General features: G+C 54.6%; 5 protein-coding genes across 5 annotated transcripts; 2 read left to right on the top strand and 3 right to left on the bottom strand.

The window, feature by feature from the left end:
* Positions 1-933: 933 nt before the first annotated feature.
* CORC01_13230 (bifunctional P-450/NADPH-P450 reductase) lies at positions 934-4,470 on the top strand (the record flags this gene model as incomplete). Its single annotated transcript, XM_022624847.1, has 6 exons — positions 934-1,051; positions 1,108-1,226; positions 1,283-1,318; positions 1,370-2,053; positions 2,117-3,723; positions 3,777-4,470. The coding sequence occupies 6 exons, from the start codon at positions 934-936 to the stop codon at positions 4,468-4,470; spliced, it is 3,258 nt and encodes a 1,085-aa protein (XP_022468631.1).
* A 3,032-nt stretch (positions 4,471-7,502) lies between these two features.
* On the top strand, positions 7,503-9,764 carry CORC01_13229 (uncharacterized protein; the record flags this gene model as incomplete). Its single annotated transcript, XM_022624846.1, has 4 exons — positions 7,503-7,609; positions 7,701-7,804; positions 7,867-7,891; positions 7,973-9,764. The coding sequence occupies 4 exons, from the start codon at positions 7,503-7,505 to the stop codon at positions 9,762-9,764; spliced, it is 2,028 nt and encodes a 675-aa protein (XP_022468630.1).
* Positions 9,765-10,275: 511 nt separating this feature from the next.
* Positions 10,276-12,259, bottom strand: CORC01_13228 (amino acid permease; the record flags this gene model as incomplete). The annotated part of the gene is made up of 4 exons (XM_022624845.1): positions 10,276-10,392; positions 10,469-11,215; positions 11,353-11,808; positions 11,915-12,259. 4 exons carry the CDS (start codon positions 12,257-12,259, stop codon positions 10,276-10,278), a joined length of 1,665 nt encoding a protein of 554 aa, XP_022468629.1.
* Positions 12,260-13,540: 1,281 nt separating this feature from the next.
* Positions 13,541-15,398, bottom strand: CORC01_13227 (TRI11 protein; the record flags this gene model as incomplete). Its single annotated transcript, XM_022624844.1, has 4 exons — positions 13,541-13,799; positions 13,884-14,533; positions 14,594-15,127; positions 15,321-15,398. The coding sequence occupies 4 exons, from the start codon at positions 15,396-15,398 to the stop codon at positions 13,541-13,543; spliced, it is 1,521 nt and encodes a 506-aa protein (XP_022468628.1).
* Positions 15,399-16,175: 777 nt separating this feature from the next.
* Positions 16,176-16,809, bottom strand: CORC01_13226 (uncharacterized protein; the record flags this gene model as incomplete). The annotated part of the gene is made up of 2 exons (XM_022624843.1): positions 16,176-16,386; positions 16,451-16,809. The coding sequence occupies 2 exons, from the start codon at positions 16,807-16,809 to the stop codon at positions 16,176-16,178; spliced, it is 570 nt and encodes a 189-aa protein (XP_022468627.1).
* Between the last annotated feature and the right edge of the window lie 2,160 nt (positions 16,810-18,969).

Below are 18,969 nucleotides of genomic sequence, written 5' to 3'. Positions count from 1 at the left end.
CTTGAGCAGCACAACACGAGCGAGGCCATACATCCTGCGGACAGGATATCTGATATCTCAGAACTTAGCCACTGGAAACGTACCAACCACTTCCACTCGCCCTCGCTCTTAGAGTACCTTACTTTAGCTTTGAGAATCCACGCCCCATGCGCATGACCAAGGTCTCTGATACAGGCTTTTTTCCTATGCATAGCCTGAGCTAGGGGCTGCCAAATTTCTGCCTTTAAAGGTAGACGCTCTGGCTGCAAAGCTGCGTCCAAACAACAGTTTGCCATTTGATATTTCCAACAAACCGCTGCAGCCATCCACCGTTCTTTTTGTGCCACTTTCCGTACCAGGTACCTCAAAACCGGGGCAAGATACACCGAGTACTGTCGACAGCAGAGCAAAGATCGACGAGTACGAAGGAGTCGGTCTCTTGCTTGCAAGTTACCAACACCTCTGATCAAGTCACCTGGCAAACAGTTCCAGAGCCAACGAGCATATCGACCCGCCTTCCCTCTCCCTCCTCTCCCTCCTCTCAAAGTGCAGCTTTTAGATATCCATCAAAACGAATGCCCTCCCCACCCTACGTATTCCCTGCTGCCTCTCCTGTTAGTGTCCCACCTCCTTAGTTACCTCGGTCCTGGGCTGGAAACAGGGGCCACAACACTAGCCATCTAAAGGCCGTCGGCCGTTACTCTAGAGGCTCATTGACTCGGACTTGTTAGAGAGGGAAGAATTTAACGACGAGTTCTTCCACACGCATCCCACTTTCCAGTCGCTCAACCTCGCGACAATTTCGGGCCATCATTCTGACCTTGAGACCGACTCATTCTAGAGACTCGAACCACGAGGTCTCTAGAATTATAAATTGGGCGCTCTTCCTCCTCTCTTATCCCAGACCCCGAATCGTCCTCTGTTTCCCGGATCATCCGACGGTTACCAACCAACATGGCCGCCACTGAGGTGCCCATACCCGAACCAAGAGGTCTTCCCTTCCTAGGCCATATTGCCGAATTCAATCCTGAAAACCCGCTGAACGATCTGCATCGTTTGGCTGACACATATGGTGAGCCGCTGATATTCCCGGGGCGAGACCTATCAAGTTGCTGAACTGCCTTCGAGGTGAGGTCTACCGGTTACGCATGCCAGGGCTGACCGTGGTTTTTGTTTCCACCAACGCCCTTGTCAACGAAGTGTGCGATGAATCACGCTTCGAAAAGTCTCTGAACAATGTCCTTCGTGTAAGGCAGTCGAATACCCACCCGGGGGACTTCAAGCAAGGCTGATCAGCCCACAGGAAGTTAGACACATCGCCAATGACGGCCTCTTCACTGTATGGAATCACTGGCTCTCAATCAATGGAATGCTTTGCTGAAATGCCCAGGCCAAACCGGAGGAAGTCAACTGGGGCATTGCACACAGAATTTTGATCCCAGCTTTTGGGCCCGTCACTATCCGCGGCATGTTCGACGAGATGGCCGACGTCGCATCCCAAATGGCCATGAAATGGGCACGCCATGGCCCTTCAGCCCCGATTCGAGTGACGGACGATTTTACACGTCTAACCCTCGATACCATTGCTCTCTGCTCAATGGACTTCCGCTTTAACTCCTACTATCGCGAAGAACTGCATCCATTCATTACCGCGATGGGTGATGCCCTCACAGAATGCGGTAACAGGGACAAGAGACCAGCATTCGCCAACTATTTTTTTCGGAGCACGGAACAAAAGTTCTTTGCTGATATTGAGCTGTTGCGCAAAACGGCTCGAGAAGTCCTCGAAGCGCGCAAAGAGAATCCCTCCGACAGAAAGGACCTGTTGTCTGCGATGCTCAACGGCGTAGATCCCAAGACAGGCCAGAAGATGACTGATGCCAGCATCATCGATAATCTTATTACCTTTCTCATTGCTGGCCATGAGACAACTTCTGGCATGCTTTCCTTTGCATTTTTTGAGCTTTTGCGCCAGCCGGCAGCCTACCGAAAGGCTCAGCAAGAAGTTGACGAGGTCATCGGGCTAGGGCCCATCACGATAGACCACCTTTCTAAGCTGCCTTATTTGAATGCCGTGAGTCTCGTTACGTCTAGAAACATGCGATTGGACAATCATACTGATGCTCAGGCTTACTAGGTCCTCCGCGAGACCCTCCGTCTTTGTGCCACGATTCCCGCTTTCGCTGTCGAAGCCAAGGAGGACACCCTCATTGGCGGAAAATATCCCGTCAAGAAGGGCGAGTCCATTGCTTGTTTGCTCGGTAAAGCACAACTCGATCCTATCGTCTACGGTGACGATGCCACCGAGTTCAAACCTGAGAGGATGCTGGATGAGAACTTTGAGCGTACCCAAAAGGAATTTCCGAATTCGTGGAAACCCTTTGGTAACGGCATGCGCGCTTGTATCGGCCGGCCGTTTGCTTGGCAGGAGGCCTTGCTCGCCACGGCCATGCTGCTGCAGAATTTCAACTTCACCATGGACGATCCCAGCTACCAGCTCAAGATCTCCGAGTCTCTCACGATCAAGCCAAAGGACTTTTATATGCGTGCAACCCTGCGGCACGGCATGAGTCCCACAGAGCTGGAGCATCGACTTGCCGGTAGGGGTCCGAACACTGCCAAGTTGGCTCATCGGCCCTCGCCTTCAGCTCAGGCAAATGGTCTCCAAGCAAACGGGCAGCAGGCAGCCAAACTTAGTGGTAAACCGATGAGTATATACTACGGGTCTAACAGTGGCACTTGTGAGGCGCTCGCTCAACGTCTTGCGACTGATGCTACTTCTCACGGATTCGATGCCACAGTCGTAGAGCCTCTTGATACCGCCAGGGAACAACTTGTCAAGAACCAGCCTGTGGTTATCATCACCGCTTCATATGAGGGCCAACCGCCAGACAACGCAGCTCATTTCGTCGCCTGGCTTGAGAGCCTAAAAGCTCAGGAAGTGAAAGATGTCCCATATGCTGTCTTTGGCTGTGGACATCACGACTGGGTACAGACTTTCCACCGCATCCCGAAGCTGGTTGATGCCACCATGGAGGAACACGGGGGTAGCAGAATCGTACCCATGGGACTCACTGATGCTGCGGAAAGAGACATGTTCTCAGATTTTGAAGTCTGGGAGGATGAGATCCTCTGGCCAGCGCTTGCTGAGAAGTACGGCATCGCAGAGGCAAAGGATGGTAACGGCTTGCAATCTGGTCTGGCTGTGCAGATTTCCAATCCGCGCACATCGACGTTGCGGTCAGATGTCCAGGAGGCTGTCGTCTCCGAGGAGAAGACACTCACCTCTTCTGGCGATTCAGGAAAGAAGCACATGGACATCCAGCTACCATCAGACATGACATATAGGGCTGGAGACTATCTCGCAGTGTTGCCTCTGAACCCACGCAGCAATGTCGAGAGGGTCTTTCGCAGGTTTCAACTGGCTTGGGATGCCTGCCTGACCATCTCTGGTGACAAGCGTACTCCCTTACCAGTCAACCAAACGATCTCTGCATTTGACATTCTCAGCGCCTATGTGGAACTTGCGCAGCCGGCGACGAAGCGTAATATTCTGTCTCTGATGGAAGCGACTCGGGACGAGGACACCATCAAGAGCCTGGAGCAGCTCTCTGGCGATGATTACCAAGAGGAAATCACCCAGAAACGGGTCACTGTCCTGGATCTCTTGGAGAGATTCCAGTCCATCGCGTTACCCATTGGCGCCTTCTTATCCATGCTCCCTCCCATGCGCGTGCGGCAGTAGTAAGTAATCTGAAATTCTTTTATACGCATCAACCAGCTAAACTCTGATCCAGCTCGATTTCATCATCGCCTCTCCGCAACCCCTCGCAAGCGACCCTCACCTACTCCATCCTCGACGAACCCTCTCTATCAGGCCAGGGCCGCCACGTCGGCGTGGCCACCAGCTACCTCGCCGCGCTCAAAAAGGGCGACAAGTTGCACGTTGCCGTGCGGCCCTCGCACGCCGCTTTCCACCTACCGCGGGATCCGGAGAAGACGCCGCTTATCCTCGTCGCCGCGGGGTCCGGCATCGCGCCCTTCCGCGGCTTCGTCCAGGAGCGCGCGGCGATGCTCGCTGCGGGACGGACGCTGGCGCCCGCGCTACTGTTCTTTGGCTGTCGGAGACCGGGCGCGGACGACCTGTACCGCGAGGAGTTTGATCAGTGGGAGAAGATGGGGGCCGTCTCGGTGCGCAGGGCGTATTCCCGCGCCGATGGCGGGGACAGCGAGGGGTGCCGGTATGTGCAGGACAGGTTGTACCGCGACAAGAAGGAAGTTTCGGATCTCTGGGCCCAGGGGGCCAAGTTGTTTGTTTGCGGGACGAGGAATGTGGGCAAGGCGGTTGAGGAGGCGTGTGTGCGGGTGATTTTGGAGTCGGCTCAGGAGGGGGAGGGCCAGCCTGAGTTGAAGGATTTGGATTATGAGGGGGCGAGGAAATGGTTCGAGGGGATTCGGAATGAGAGGTATGCGACGGACGTTTTTGACTAGAGGGGTTTTCTTTGGGTGGGATTTTGCGTTGGATGGGTTGGATGTGAGGAGGGTGGTGTGAGGGTGAGTGGGTTGAGGATACCACCCTGTGTGTTGATATGTACATTCACGTTCAAGTTCTGGCTTGATGACCATTAAATCTCATTGTATCGATGCCTCTTACTGACGTCAAGAGAGCGTCTCACCGAGCTTCAAACAATGCATCATGGGAGGGAGCTCTCCTCGTGTGAGGCCTCTCTTTACCCGCACTTGTCAGAGCCACAGACTATGGCATCTGTAAAGTTGCTTTCCTTGACGGCAAACGCCACCATCGTGGATTCTCATCGTCATCTCAAAAGGCCGAAGAAGACGTCATTCCGAGGTACTCCCCCCAGCCTGGATTCAAAACTACCGGAGTAACTCAACTGTGTAATGGGCTAGTCTGGACTTTTGGCCGACAGTCGAGGGAAAGGGGGTTTCCAGGTCGATAAGCTGACATACCGACTACATGGCTTCGAGCCCACCCCCTCCTGTAACGGCTTTACTCCAGTTTGGGCGGAACCCCAGGTTCGTGCCATTGGCGACCAAGCTCGTTCCCAAATGGATTCTTCCTTGAAATACTCTCGCTCCGACGTTGGTGTGAGCAAGGGAGAATGGGGAGCAGTCTTTTTCTTTTTCCCCCTCCTCAGCTGTCAGTCGACGGGTAAGGTTGTCAGAGGTGTCACACTACACCACCATAACCACCACGGCCCTCCTTTATCCTCCCCCCCGCGTTTCGTTCCACATATCGATAACGGAGTCGCCGCTGTGCTACGCCGCAATCCATCCATGCATTGCATTCCACGGTGTGTGTTTGCGACGGGGCCTTGGTCTGGACATATTGCAAAAACGAAGAAGATATAGGAGGGGCCCGCCCCCGGGGTAGCGAGACGCGGCAATGGTACTCTTCGTTATGTCTTGCTAAAAAGCTGGGAATTCCCGTGGTCAAACGTTTGCGAGTAGCTACTGCATTCAATGGCAGCCGGAGGATTCGACTGAAACCATGGCCATGCAGGAGATGATTACGGCTCACCCTCTCCTCACTGCGTTGGCAAAATTACTATTATCATAAAAGAAATTGAAATAAAAAAAAGGCCGTGGAGGATTGCTTTGTCAAGATGGCCAGCCAGCGTCCCATGGAAGCGCAATGTCAGTCTCGGTTGGATCATGGATATGAATGGAGAGGGGGCTTGGCGTAAGCAGGCCCTTGGGACCGCAGATCGGCTGGCTCAAAGAGGCTTGGTGTCATCCTGCACGAGTCTCGGCCGTCCCGGTACAACGCACTTTTGCGAGGACGCTGATTTGCTTCCCAAATATCGAACCCTGCCCTCTCCCCCCCTCCCCCCCTCCCCCCTGGCTACCTAAGAGCTTATTATCGTTCCGGTAGTGATGGTCCAGCGATTGAAGTACATCCCATCGCAGGGGGGGTCTCAGATGCCTTGGTCCCTTGTTTGGTCTTGAAAAGGTTGGAACCGGGGAGGCTCTTCTTCTTAGATACCGACTGTGTTGAACCGATCCTAATCTCCCTGCTGCATCATTTGATGTCAGGTGTATGCCGGGGTGCTCCTCGATCGCTGTTGATGGCTGGGGGATACGCAATGGGTGCGGAGGCAGGCAGGCTGGTGGAGTGGATGAGGTAGCAAAGGTAGTATCCTATTCCAGAGCCAAGTCGCGGTCGAGATGCTGGTGTTCCTTTGAAAACCGTCAGCTGGTCAATACGGCGACCGCTCGCCAAATATTCAGGGTGTTGAGAGCAGGGTGGTGGTGGTTGTGTACATGGCCCTGCGAACGGCGCCGCCAAGATCGTGAATCCGTGACAGGTCCCCCGGTATGGTGACGTTTTTGTCAAAAGTCCCCTGAGGATGATGAGTGGCCGAGACGTTGAAATGACATCGTTCCATGGCTTTGAAAGTCCGAAGCGGAACTCTATCCGATTTGTTCGGCCGTAAAACGATTATCCATGAGTTACACGGACGGGAGGAACATGGTGTCATGGGCCTTTGTTACCTCAAATCGTCACGACGTTCTCTTGAGGTGCACTTTCTTGGTAGTCGAGATAGCCTACGCGTGCTGCTGTCTCAGTGCGACGAAGAGCAAAAGTATACGCAACGAGCCCTCATATGATAAAAGTCCCCGAGCGGCCTCGAGAGTGGTTCCGCAACAGCGGTACGTTCTCCTCGACGCCTGCATGACAACGCTGCACCGCCCGCAGCGGAGAGATTGGAGTCCGATTTTAGGGCTGAGTGATTCATCGTGGCCCATCGACGTCTCCGAGGCCTCACCGTCGTCATCGATACCAAGATCGGGGTAACTCGCATCACCTTTGCTTGTGCAGGGAGGGCGTGGACTTGGTATATATACACACCTACATGCTGACGGGCGGACCAGTGGAGGAGTCGACGAACACGACCCTCCCCCAGCTCGAGGGGAGGGAGTCTGGTACATGTCGTAGGCAGACACGCACTTGTATGCAAGTTGCACACAATGCGTCCCTTCCTCCCAGGCTTGAACGACGTCGAATAACATTGTCCAACGACGTTAGTAGGTGGGTAGGGCAGGCGGGTAAGGCTGGCAGTTGGGTCTAAACGAGATCCCGGGAGTGTCCCGTGTGCCAGCTACTCGGCTACGGTCTCTTTGAGCCCCCTGGCGTGAGAAGTAGCGCCGGCGGCATCCAATGCGAGAGCTCTGATCGTGTCGCCTCAACGGGCGCTTCTCTCCTTTGGGAATCTCACGCCGAGAAGCCTGATGGCAAATCGAAAGACGCGAAGGAATGGGCTGGTGGTGGTGGTGGTGGTGGTGTAGGTCCTTGTGGTACATGGGGGAAATCGACGTTGGTGTAATATGTGTTGGGGGCCATTTCCGGCCCCCAAACTTCTCTTTCCCTTGGAAACTTCTTGTTCTTAGTATGGCCGTCACTCTTAAAGACGGACGTTTCGCCCGTTGAAAGCAAATGCGAGAGATCTGTTCCCCTCGTTCAAACCTCATCTTCTCTGTTTTGGAATATAGAAAAGAAAATGACCTCTTCTGCGTACAGCTACGGCGGGAGCCAAATCACCTTCTTGATGCCCCCAACACCAGGTGTGGCAGGGACCGAACCAGCGGGACACGCAACGGCCCCCAGGTATGTTCTCACCCCCATCCGACATGCATGGCGGCGACAAATCTGGTTGGTGGCGGACGAGAGGGACCGGACAGTGCTGATCCTAATGTAGGAATGGTGGCAACGACAGGCCGCAGATTCTCACGTTTGCTCTACAGCAAAGACCGCGAGCCACTCGAGCGAGTGCTCACAAGGTCCGAACGGGATGCATTACTTGTAAGCCGGTTCCACCAACAGCCCAGCTTTGAGGAGCTTTTCTCTTGATTCGGCCTTCGCAGCTGACCAAACCATAATCATAGGCAAGTGAGTCAAATCTTCCTTTGGAGAAAGAGAGAGAGAGAGAGAGAGCACACCGGAATAGCTTCTCACGCCTTGTTCGTCCAGGCGCCGACACGTAAAGTGCGATGAAGTGAAGCCCTCGTGCCAGCGATGCGTAAAGTGGCAGGGTTTCTGTGAAGGGTACGACTCTCCAAACGGTTCCTCAGCCTCCACGCCAGGCGGCCCAGAAAGCGACGCAGACAACAGCAAGACAACGTCTCTCGTCTCCGTATCAAAGAAGCATAAGAAGAAGACGCTCGCCGCGAATCATCGTTCCAGGCCACCGTCCCATCTGAGAGACGTCAGCCTGCCGACCGAACCCACCGAGAACTTGTTTGGAAACGTGTTTGAACGACAATACTTTGACTACTGGCTTTCGCGCCGCTATCGGCTGGGCGGCGGTTTCTTTGACGAGCAACTATGGAACGAGACCATTCCGCAAATGAGCCATCAGCATGCCTCAGTCAGATATGCCGCGATGGCCGTTGGCGGCATCGGGAAAGCCCTCTTACACAGCTTGAAGCCGACGACCCCGGCCCAGCTGGGCGCGAATGGGCCGCACTACGGTCTCGCTCTGTCGTACTACGGACGCGCGATCCGCGAGGTGCGGAAAGCGACGCGCGACACAAGCAGCCTTCGGGCCGCGATTGTGTGCTGCCTGCTGTTTGTCTGCTTCGAGGTGCTCCACGGCGACCGGAAAGCCGCCTTCGCCCTCATCAATAGCGGCCAGACGATGATGGACGAGCTGCTGCGCCGGTGCGAGGAGGAGAGGCGTCGGGATCAGAGCATCATCGGGGCCGAGGCCGTCGAGACTGAGGCCCTCCACGTGTTCCAGCGGCTCATACAGCAGTCTTGGTCTTGCGGCGTCCTCCGGCGACGAGAGCGGTACGGTCAGGGACACCTCGTCGAAGACAATAAGGATTTCTACTCGTCCGAGTCATGGTGCTGCCAAGGGGGCTCAGGCAGAAAGTGCGCGATACACAAGATGCCCGTCACCTTTACTAGTCTACAAGAAGCTCGGCGGTGGTGGGATGTGACGCAGCACTACGTGACGCACTCGTCCGACATTGTCTGCCGCGTCACCCAGCTGGGACTCAGCGACGACTTCCTCTCCGAATGCAACGAGCGCATCCGCAGACAGCTGGAAGAAAGTGTGCGCGCCAAAGCCGGCGACGTCGACGAGTCCTCCTCCTCGTCGGCGGCGGCGGGGGCAGCGGCAGGGGCAGGGGAGACCGCCTCGCGCTGGCAAGACTTTAGAGACGCGCTGGCGCGGTGGGAATCCGGCTTCGAGCCCCTCTGGACCGCCGCCCTCACGAAAAAGACCTCGGACGAGAGATCATACACGCAGGCGGCGCACCTCCGCGCCCAGTACCTGACGCTGTCCAACTGTCTCGAGTCGCCGCTCGGCTGCAGCTACGACCGCGTCGCGCAGCTGACGCCGCGGTTCCGTGAGATTATCCAGCTCTGCGCCGGTCTTTTGGCCTACCAGAAGCGGTCCTTTGTCGGCGGCGAGATCTTCACCATGGACATGGGCCCGACGTGGCCGCTCTTTGTCGCGGGCACGCGGTGTCGGGTGCCCGAGCTGCGCAACGAGGCGATCCGGCTGCTGCGGGAGAACCCGCGGCGGGACGGGCTCTGGGACAGCCGGTTCTTTTACGCGTTGATGGTGCGGAACCGGTTGCTGGAGATTTCGAATTCCCGCGAGGGCACGCCGGAGGAGCAGTGGTGGCGGTTGCAGCATCGGTCGGCGTGCATTGATGAGCAGGGTGCGCTTATTGCAAAGGCGATGGATAAGAACCCGTTGACGGGGACGTGGGAAGTGGGCGAGGATAATGTTCGTCGGTTTCTCTTTGATTGACTTTTGGGAGGGAGGAAGAGCCTGGTCTTGTTCCCCCTTTTTGGTGTGGGCGAGGGTGAATGGCATACAACCTGGGTACCCTTCATCTGGACCGGGATCCTGCCATCTTCTATTGCAATGTTATTTGCCAATCTCAAGCTGGCAACCTTGGAGATTAGATTGGCCACGACGTCTTCAGGTTTGCTGGAATCTTTGGCGGTCTTTATGATTTGGATAATGGGACTGGATTTGAGTTTGATGACGATGACAGCTCTTCCCTTGATAGCTCCATGGTGGACCATGATGTTAGCCTTGGTAAATGACTGGCAGATCTGTTGTGGGCGAATGAGCATCGACTGGGCTTTGTGTTCTGATCAAAGTCAAACATATCTGAAGGCTCTGTGGTTGAGTCAACAACGGAATTTGATATTTCCGTGGATCCATTACTAAGACTAATGCTACACGACCTCCTCAACTACCCACGCGAGGACTGGCAATGATGAGGGAAACCGGACTCCGATATCCCGGTCAATCATGAGAACCAGTCCTTGACGCGCTCGCCTATATTCGTCGGCTTGGGCTGCTCAGGAACGTACTCTGACTCGTGGAGACGGCCTGACCAGAGATCGATCTCGTGAGCGCGAATAAACTGAAGTATTAAAGTTAGCCAAAGTGGTACTCGCCCCTTTACGGTATAAAAAGAAACATGCCTTGGTCTTGTGAACAATCTTCCAGGCGATGATGGGCAGAATGAAAATTGGGATTCCAATGTACGAGGAGATAAAGTTCGAGGTCGACCAATTACCCGCGAGAAAGACGGAGAAGCCGGCGACGAGGACGATGATGGTGGACCCGATGAAGCCGAACCAGGCCGCAAAGGGCTGCAAGGGCGCCTTCCAGGGCAAGCTGTCACGGCTGATGCCCTGCACCTTCATGGCGCGGTGGAAGCGGATGTAACAGAAGCACAGCGTCGCCCACGCGATGAGGCCGGCGACGGTGCTCAGGCTGAGCAGCCAGTTGAACGCGTCCGCGGCGCCGCCGGCGCCGAGGCTGAGGTAGGCGAGCGGGCCAAAGAGCCAGGCGGTGACGACGGCGACGTAGGGGACGCCGTGCTTGGTCGTGCGGCCAAAGAACTGGGGCAGCTGCCTGTCAGTGGTCATGGCGACGATCATGCGGGAGCCGACCCAGCAGTACGAGTTGCCGGCGCTCCAGGCGCTGACGAGGATGCAGGCGTTGACGATGGAGGGGAGGATGTCGACGCCGGCTTGGCGGATGGCGATGACCCAGGGGGAGGAGTTTGCGTTGCCCGCGTGCGAGACGAGGCCGGCCTCGCGGGGGTCGACGATGAGGCCGATGAGGAGGGCGCCGAGGACGTAGAAGAAGCCGATGCGCCATGTTACGCGGCGGGCGGCGTTGGGGATCGCTTTGTGCGGGTTGATGGACTCTGCTGCGCTGATGACGACTGTCTCGACCTGATTTCAGTGTTACTTTTTGTTTTCCCAATGATTCTTTATCTTTTTTATGTTTTATTTTTTATTATTCTCGTTTCGAGGAGAGAATAGAAGACGGGGTCATCTAGAAACGGAGGCACAGAGAACTGGGAACGTACACCAATGAAGGAGAAGGACGCGTTGACGAAAGCAGCCAGGAAGCCGAGGAAGTGGCCCGTCGAGCCGGTGATGCCGTTGTACTCGACCCAGGCGCCCGGGTGGTTCCAGTAGCGGAAGCCGATGGCCTCGTGGTTGGGGCCCCCTCCGGCCGTGATGATGATGGAGGTGAAGACGAGGCCGATGAAGCAGAGGACTTTAATGGAGCCGCCCACGACCTCGGTCTCGCCGAACCAGCGCACGCTCAGAAGGTTGCACAAGAGGATCAGGGCGAGGGAGATGGAAATGACGACGGCGGGCGTTATGTCGGTCCAGTAGGATACCAGGATCGCGGCCGCAGAGGCCTCGGCGCCAATGGAGATTGTGAAGCAGTAGCCGTAGGAGATTGCGAGGGAGAAGCCGACGGCTGGGTCGATGAAGCGGGTGGCCCAGTGGGGGAATGACCCGGCGGTGGGAATCTGTTTCTCGCGGTCAGTTTTTGTGTCATTGCGCGCAAGAGGAAAGTCTCCCTGGGAGGGAGTGAATGCGGCAGCAAAGCTACGCTTCTACGCCATGTCAACATACCAAGGTTGCCAACTCTCCGATGCTTTGCATCACACACCAGAGAACGGCACCGACGATGATGTAAGCGAGCAAGAGACCGGCGGGACCGGCCTTTGCGTAGGCCGAACCCGTTCCGATGAAGAGACCGGTTCCGATACCACTGCAGAAGCCCATCATGGTGACCTGGTAGTCGCGCAGGCGGCGCTGGGTGCGGCCGTGGCCGCCGACGTTGAGCTGGGGCTCGAGGATGGCGGCCTTGTCGTCGTGGTGGTGATGCTCGTTGTCGGCGGCGCCGGACTTTTCAATGTCTCGGACGGCATCGTCGCCGGCGGCGGGCCGGTGCCTGTTGGAATCGTACGCCGTCATGGCTGAGTATCCTGTTTCTCAAGGACAGTGACTGAAGCCGGCCTTTGCTCCAGTCCGTCTGGCTGGTTGCCTACGTTTGAGTTGGGATGTTCGAAACTGGAGGATGAACACTCAAGTAACTCAGAGTGACTGAAGCCAAGACCCGGAGGAGCTAGTATCGGGATTATTTAAAGTACCTGTCGGTAGTCAATCCCATCTGCAGGTTTTTTCTGCATCACTAGGGCGAGACCGGAGGACTGGGCACTAGGCAATGACACCGTTAGGCTAGTCGCGGGGCGATCCAGGGTTCTGTGGGGGTAGGAGGGGCGAGGGGCGAGGCATAGGAGCCAAGAGTCAATCGTGAAGCTTGGCGCTTTCACCGAGCTTGGCCGCGATTCGCCTCGGTCCGGTTCGGTCTGGATGAAGCCTTCTACCACGACTACTCGACTACTCGAGTGCCTCATGCAGCCAGTGCCATCACATCACGTCCTTTGCATTCCCATCTAGTTCAAGCGTATCAACAAGCGCAGTCACGAAGCTTCATCTGCTCACACTCCGGTCTCGCAGGAAAAGTTCCTGGAAATGGAGCGCTGGCAGTTCCGAGTACGTAAAATTTCTTCCCAAATTGGCCGCGGCGGGCGGGTCCGGGGTCACGGAGGAGTCAGGACGGGGTGCGTCCCATCTGCACCGGCGGTAGCGCGGTGTGGGCGGGCCCGGAACCCACCCGCACGGAAGCGTGTGAGTGGTCAGCGCCGCCGGTTGCAATCTAGGAACAGGGAGGCTGACGCATGAGTCGTTCATCTAAAGATCTTTTGAAAATCGTCTAGAAGATTGAGTGGATGGAATAAAAATTGCACCGAGCTAACCTAGGGGCCGGAAATGGGAGCACGGTTTGACAAGAAAGGGGTCCCATTCCCACGTGCTCCCGAAGGACCTGGCCAAGACCGGATCCGACTCCCTCGGCCGGGGGAGGGACAAGGTTCATGAGCCGGTCACTAGAGGGATGTTGCAAGCCGGCGAGTAAGTTGATAGGCAGACCTGAAATCCATTTGAAGCACCCAGATCGCTGTTTGTGGATGCCGCGATGGATCAGCTTCTAGAAGATCTACCAACCTGTTTAGAAATCTGAACATACTGCAGCAACTGAACATCTTATGACTTTGTACATTACCGCCGTAAGCCAAATCTCTACCCCAAATGCCGCTGACTGTCCAATGCCGGCCTCAGATTGCGCGATCCGGAAACCACGAGCCACTTTCGTCGCGACAGCTCACTCATCTTTGTCTTCTCCTCATCACCGTATCAGCCCAGAGTTACCTCGCACTTGCGTCCAACAGGTCTAATCATGAAGAAGTTTTTCATCCCCATCATCTCATTCGTCATCCCGGGCGCTATCCTCAGCCCCTTGCACTCCCGGAAGAGCACGGCCACCGCCAATCGCATTTCCATTTTTGCAAGCTCTACGCCGAGGCAAATTCGTGAGCCGGCACCCCAGGGCGAGAAGAGGAGCTTTTGTTGCTCAGTAAGTGTGCTATGGTCCAAGAAACGTGTTTCATCGAATCTTTTGTCTTGTTAGGATGGTCGTTCCTTTCCGACGAACTTGACCAGCACATCAAAACTTCTGGAATGAGGTACGAAGACTTACCGTAAAGGATCCGGCCACACATCCGGATCCCGGTGGAGAGTGTAGGCCTGCGTCTCCACCGTGACTCCGCCGGGGATGAAGTAGCCCCCGAGCGTAGCGCCGCCCGCCGGCACTGACCTCGCCAGCTGTCCCGGAACGGCGCTGTGCAGCCTCAACGTCTCCTCAATGACAGCGTTGAGCAGCGGGAGCTTTTCAAGCGCATCGTCGTCGAAATCGGGGCTCAGACTTGCAACCTCTGCCTCTACTTTGCGTCTCAAGCCTGGTCGTTTCAAAACCGCCCAAACTAGGTAAGTCAACGTGACCGACGTCGTGTCCGAGCCGCCGATGATAATGCCCCGGCTTTCCCTTTGCACCATTTCTTCCGTAAGCTTCACGTTTGCACTTGCGTCCTTTTCTCCGTCGTTGATAGGTTCATCAGCGTCAAGGGCGTCCAAGAGGGCTGCAAACAGGGTTCTGCCACGACCGCTGTTCTGGCGGAGATTCGCGAGAGCGCGATAGCCGTAGCTGTCGAGGATAGCTCGCGCATCCACGACGCCTGTCGAGGATTTGAAGAATGATAGGAGGGAGCGAATGAAGTGCAGCAAAGGTAGCTCGTAGCGCGTGATATTCTGCATCATGATGAGTTCCAGCATCTTCATGTAGTCGTTTTTCTTCGGTTCATGCCATTAGCACACCCGCACGATCTTGGCATGCAAAACGGGGGAACACACCTCTCCCAGTTCCAGCATCTTGAAAGACTCTCCAAAGCACAGGTGCGCAACGATATCAGTCGCCATCATGGTGAACCACTTCAACACATCCGAACAACCGCCCCCCTCCGCCTCTCCGCGTATCTTGCGCACAGCCTTCTCGACATTCTCTCTGACGACGCCCTCCCACTCCTTCCTCAGCAAAGCCTTGGTGAAGACCCGGCCGAGGAGTTTCCTGCGAATCGCGTGTTTCCTCGGGTTCCGCACCGCAAAGATGCTCGTCTCGCCGCCGTTGGGCGCGTTGGACTCCTCGTACCATGGGGCCTTGAGAAAGCCGCCTCCGATGCGGTGGATGGTGCTGAAGCCGTCTGGGTCCGCGACGGCTACTTCGTGGGGGGATATGCGGACGATAGGGCCGTGATGGGCGTGGAGGGCGTCGACGTAGTACATTCGACGGCCGGTGAGGACGTGGTATTTCAGAGGGAGGCGGGTTAGGAGGGTGTGCCATGGACCTGGGATGTGTCGAAGGGGGTTTGTGTAGGCTCTGTGAATGACCTGGCAGAATCAGTAACTGGCAACCGGTGATATGTCGTTTCCTAGGTAATATTCTTGCGGGCTTTCCTCCTAGGAATAGAGGTGTATCCTCTCATTATTGTGCAGTCCACAGAGCCAGAGCATCTCCAGCGGAATTGGAGTTCAACGACATGGCTGAGCTCTGACAAAATGCTGGAATAATTAAAAAGCTTACATAGATAATGATTATCAAAGGAAAGCCTATGGCGGCATACGCCGGTCTGATGCCGTTTGTGGGATCTGTGAACAACATTATGGTCGTCTTCGCAGATCGGAGGATCCGAATGGAGAGGAGAATAGAAAATGGATGATGGGCCACGATACAAATGGCGATCAAAAGGAGACTCCGCTCCAGCATTTCCATCGTTTACACTTCCGCCGAAACTTTGCTTAAAGAGGATAGCGGGCGGGGGTGCATCAGCAATGGAAGAAGTATCACATCCCCATCACCCACTCAGCGTCTGATCTGAACGACTGAAGGTTTAAACCTTCGCGTCGACATCCTGCTTTTCGCTACCCCAATCTAACCATAGAGAAGTACCATCCATTGGCAATCTCCACAGGAAAATGTTACTAACCAAGCTAACTTGGCTTGGCAGGCACTGAAAGATCAAATCATTAAATAGCGAGAGCGAGCGCTATGCTTCCAGACCACCAAAGTCAGACGGTCTTACCTGATTTGCTCATTCTTGGTTCTTCTCCAAAACATAATTCCAATGCTTCTTTGAATACTAGAGAGTAGAATCTATATGTTTAACGAACACTCCGTTAGGAGCTTGGCAGTTTCAAAACATTTCTACTGATAGTTGCCCGTCACCAATTCGTCTTGCTTTCCGAAGAAGTATTGCCGTTTTTGAAAACATTTATTTGAGCTTGTGCAAAGGAGAAATCTGATCTTCCATATGATTAACTTCAAGTCTATTCAAGTTTACATGTAGAGTTCCAAGTCTAATACCCAAGTCTACCGTAAAGGATTCACAAGCTGTGTTGTCCGAGCTACAAGTTGCAAACCCTCACTGGTAATCGCTCCTCAAAGGCGAGAAACCCCGCTGCCCTCTTCAATATCTCGGGCTGCAATCTCAGGCTCGGTCTCCCCATCACTGTCGCTAAGTGGCGTATATTCGGAAACAGTAGACGAAAAGTAGCCCGTCTTGGTGACGCTCCGGCAGTGAGGGCAATCGCAGCTGCGGCTGATAAGAAGGTGAACGGCCTGCGGCAAGACAATGTACAGATGGACGCTCCTGAAGGAAAACTGGTCAGTCTTGATGTCTCTCTTGAAAACTCGGGCCAGCAAGGAATACTCACAAGTCAAACATCATGAACACAGTGCAGTACGTCCCCAGCACAAGGAGGGGTTTATGCCTCGTATCCGTCAAAAGAATCCAGCTCGGAATCAGGAGCGAGAGGTGGAAGACCGTGAGGAGGCAATCGGCCCAGAAGATGTTGGACTCGGAAAGAGCCTGGATCGGGGAACCGACGGCGGCGAGGGCATCGCGGTTCAGGACGAAGAGGCCGAGGACGGCCGAGGCGGCTAGCGGGAGGACACCCAGGGCTGGGAAGGCTCGCTCGGATGCTATGCCGTGAGCGAGGAGGAGGACGAAGGCTGGCGGAAAGGCGATGATTTCGAGACGTCGGAGGGCTACGGTTCTAGCTGCTGAAGACATTGCGGCCTGCGTTGGTGATGCTGCGTTGGTTTTGGGATAGGAATAAGATACTGGACCACCACCTGAGAGCTAGTTTCTCAGGGTTGGAGGTAAATTTATACGAAGCCGTTGCATGGAGGCGAACTCGATAAGATGGTGCCTAGAGCCTCACCTCCTTCACCTGAATGATACGTATCTTCCATGCATCTTACCAGCCAAGTGCAAAGCCACCATCAACCTGCTCCCCGATTGGCTGTTTTGGCAAGACAGCACTACGTGCCTAGGAAGGATCTAAACCCATACAGATCGGCGGTAATACAGGCAAGCATCATCTCATTTTCAGCTTTCCGAGAAGTTTCCCAGCCCTTTCGCTTACTGCTTGTCTGGGTCTGGAATCTGTGAGATCTTTTCCTCCTAAGCTGGAATGCACATTTGAGACCCCTTGTTGTTGGTGGCTGCACCCCTAGTGCACCCCCTCCCCCAGGGGCCCCGCTGGTGGCGGTGCACCTGACAGGATGTTGGTACACGGAATCGAAGCCTTACATACTTGGCAAGGCGTTTCCAGTTGGCCGCGAAAGGGAGTCCAATCATGCGAGGATCCCCAGGTTCGCTTCAAAGGTATCTACTCTGCCTTGATCATATTCGGCCCCTTTTGGTTGTATGCCTCCTCTGACCGCCGCTAGCTGCCGGATCCGACGCTGGCAGCTTGCTCCTGGTCGAAGGGCCCTTCGGCACCTAAATCTCATTCGGCGTACGTTACCTCGGTTTTTGCGAGAGTTGATGTTCGTGAGGTTGCTGTGGCATATCTTTAATTTGTCTCGACGCCCTCAGACATTAGTTAGTACGAAATGAGACGCTAGGATGGCACTGCTCGATCCAGGTGCGTTGTGGATGTGAAGAATGTTGGGCATTTCCATATCCAGAGATTTCCAAGAGTTATAGGAAGGGTGCTCCAAAATTTAATCCAAAGAGCGGCTGAATGGCCTTCGAAGCTGCAGCTGAGAGTTGTTGGAGTCAATCTTTGAGAGTGTTCGTAGGAAGTCGTGGAGCCGCTGTGACATTACTAATGAAATTTATCAGCACTCGGGGCCTGTTCAGGCTAAGTTCTGTTTTGACTGACTTCTTGGCTTCCGATCAACTGCTTGGCTGATCTTGTCGCAGATAAATTCAGTTGCTTCGTTCCCAGGCGTGAAGTTCCATGAGTACCTTTCGTTGGTGTTCAGAACGATCTCTTTGTGGCTTGCACTTATACCAGAGTACTCCCATTTAACCCTGTCAAAAGCATTCAGAAGTTCTCTTAGTATATTCAGGGGTGAATGCGAGTTAAGCGTTGAGCGATATAACAGCTGAACGATGTCATGTTCGCTAAAGAGTGCATTCTCCTCGAGTTTAGGGGCGTTGTAGAAAACCTACATTCAAGTTCGTCAGTCATTTGACCATTCACCCCTCGTTCTGTACGTCAAACTCACCAGGAGAGCGATATTCTTAATAATTTTGTGATACCTTCTGTCCTTATATGCGATTATCAAGGCCTTTTGGTTCGTCAGCTTCAGTACTGGCATTGCTGGATCTAGCCCACACCTGTTTTGCAAGCGACACGCCCATTTTATGACAGAGAAAGACGTGTGTAATGTCCGCATTAGACTCTTCACTACCCTAAGATTCAAGGTTCAGCACACTTATCAAATTATTTACAGCATTATCTTACTGAACGACGATGATCACGCTCTACAGTCTCGAGGAGAAATAATGCGGTCTCCACGAGGCCGGTCGTGCCCCAGCCAAGGTCATTGACAAGAAACGGAATATTTGTCACGACAGCATCAGGGAATGGAGCGGACCTGAAACTGCTCGTCTTTGATTGGGTCAAAGAGGAGTCTGTGATGCCGCGGGCGGGGACAAGTCTAGGAATGGACGTAAGAATTGTGGAAACGATGCGAACAAGGAGGCCCTTACTGAAACTGACGATGAGCCTGGGGTTTCATGATGAGCTGAGATTCTAGAGTGTCTTGGTGATGATCTGGACTGCAACCCGCTTCTCTGTGTATATAATTCTCTCGTTGTCAAACACAACGGCGACAGTTACAAATCGCTCTTGCATGCTGAAAAATGTGGTAGATGGTGAGACCCTGACATTCCATTTTTCAGAGGTATTGGGGATTCAGAACAACCCCCCCCCCC

The sequence above is a fragment of the Colletotrichum orchidophilum genome, assembly GCF_001831195.1.
Source record: "Colletotrichum orchidophilum strain IMI 309357 chromosome Unknown Scaffold_185.1, whole genome shotgun sequence".
In the NCBI taxonomy this organism is placed as follows: Eukaryota; Fungi; Ascomycota; class Sordariomycetes; order Glomerellales; family Glomerellaceae; genus Colletotrichum; species Colletotrichum orchidophilum.
This window is presented reverse-complemented; position numbering and strand designations above follow the sequence as displayed.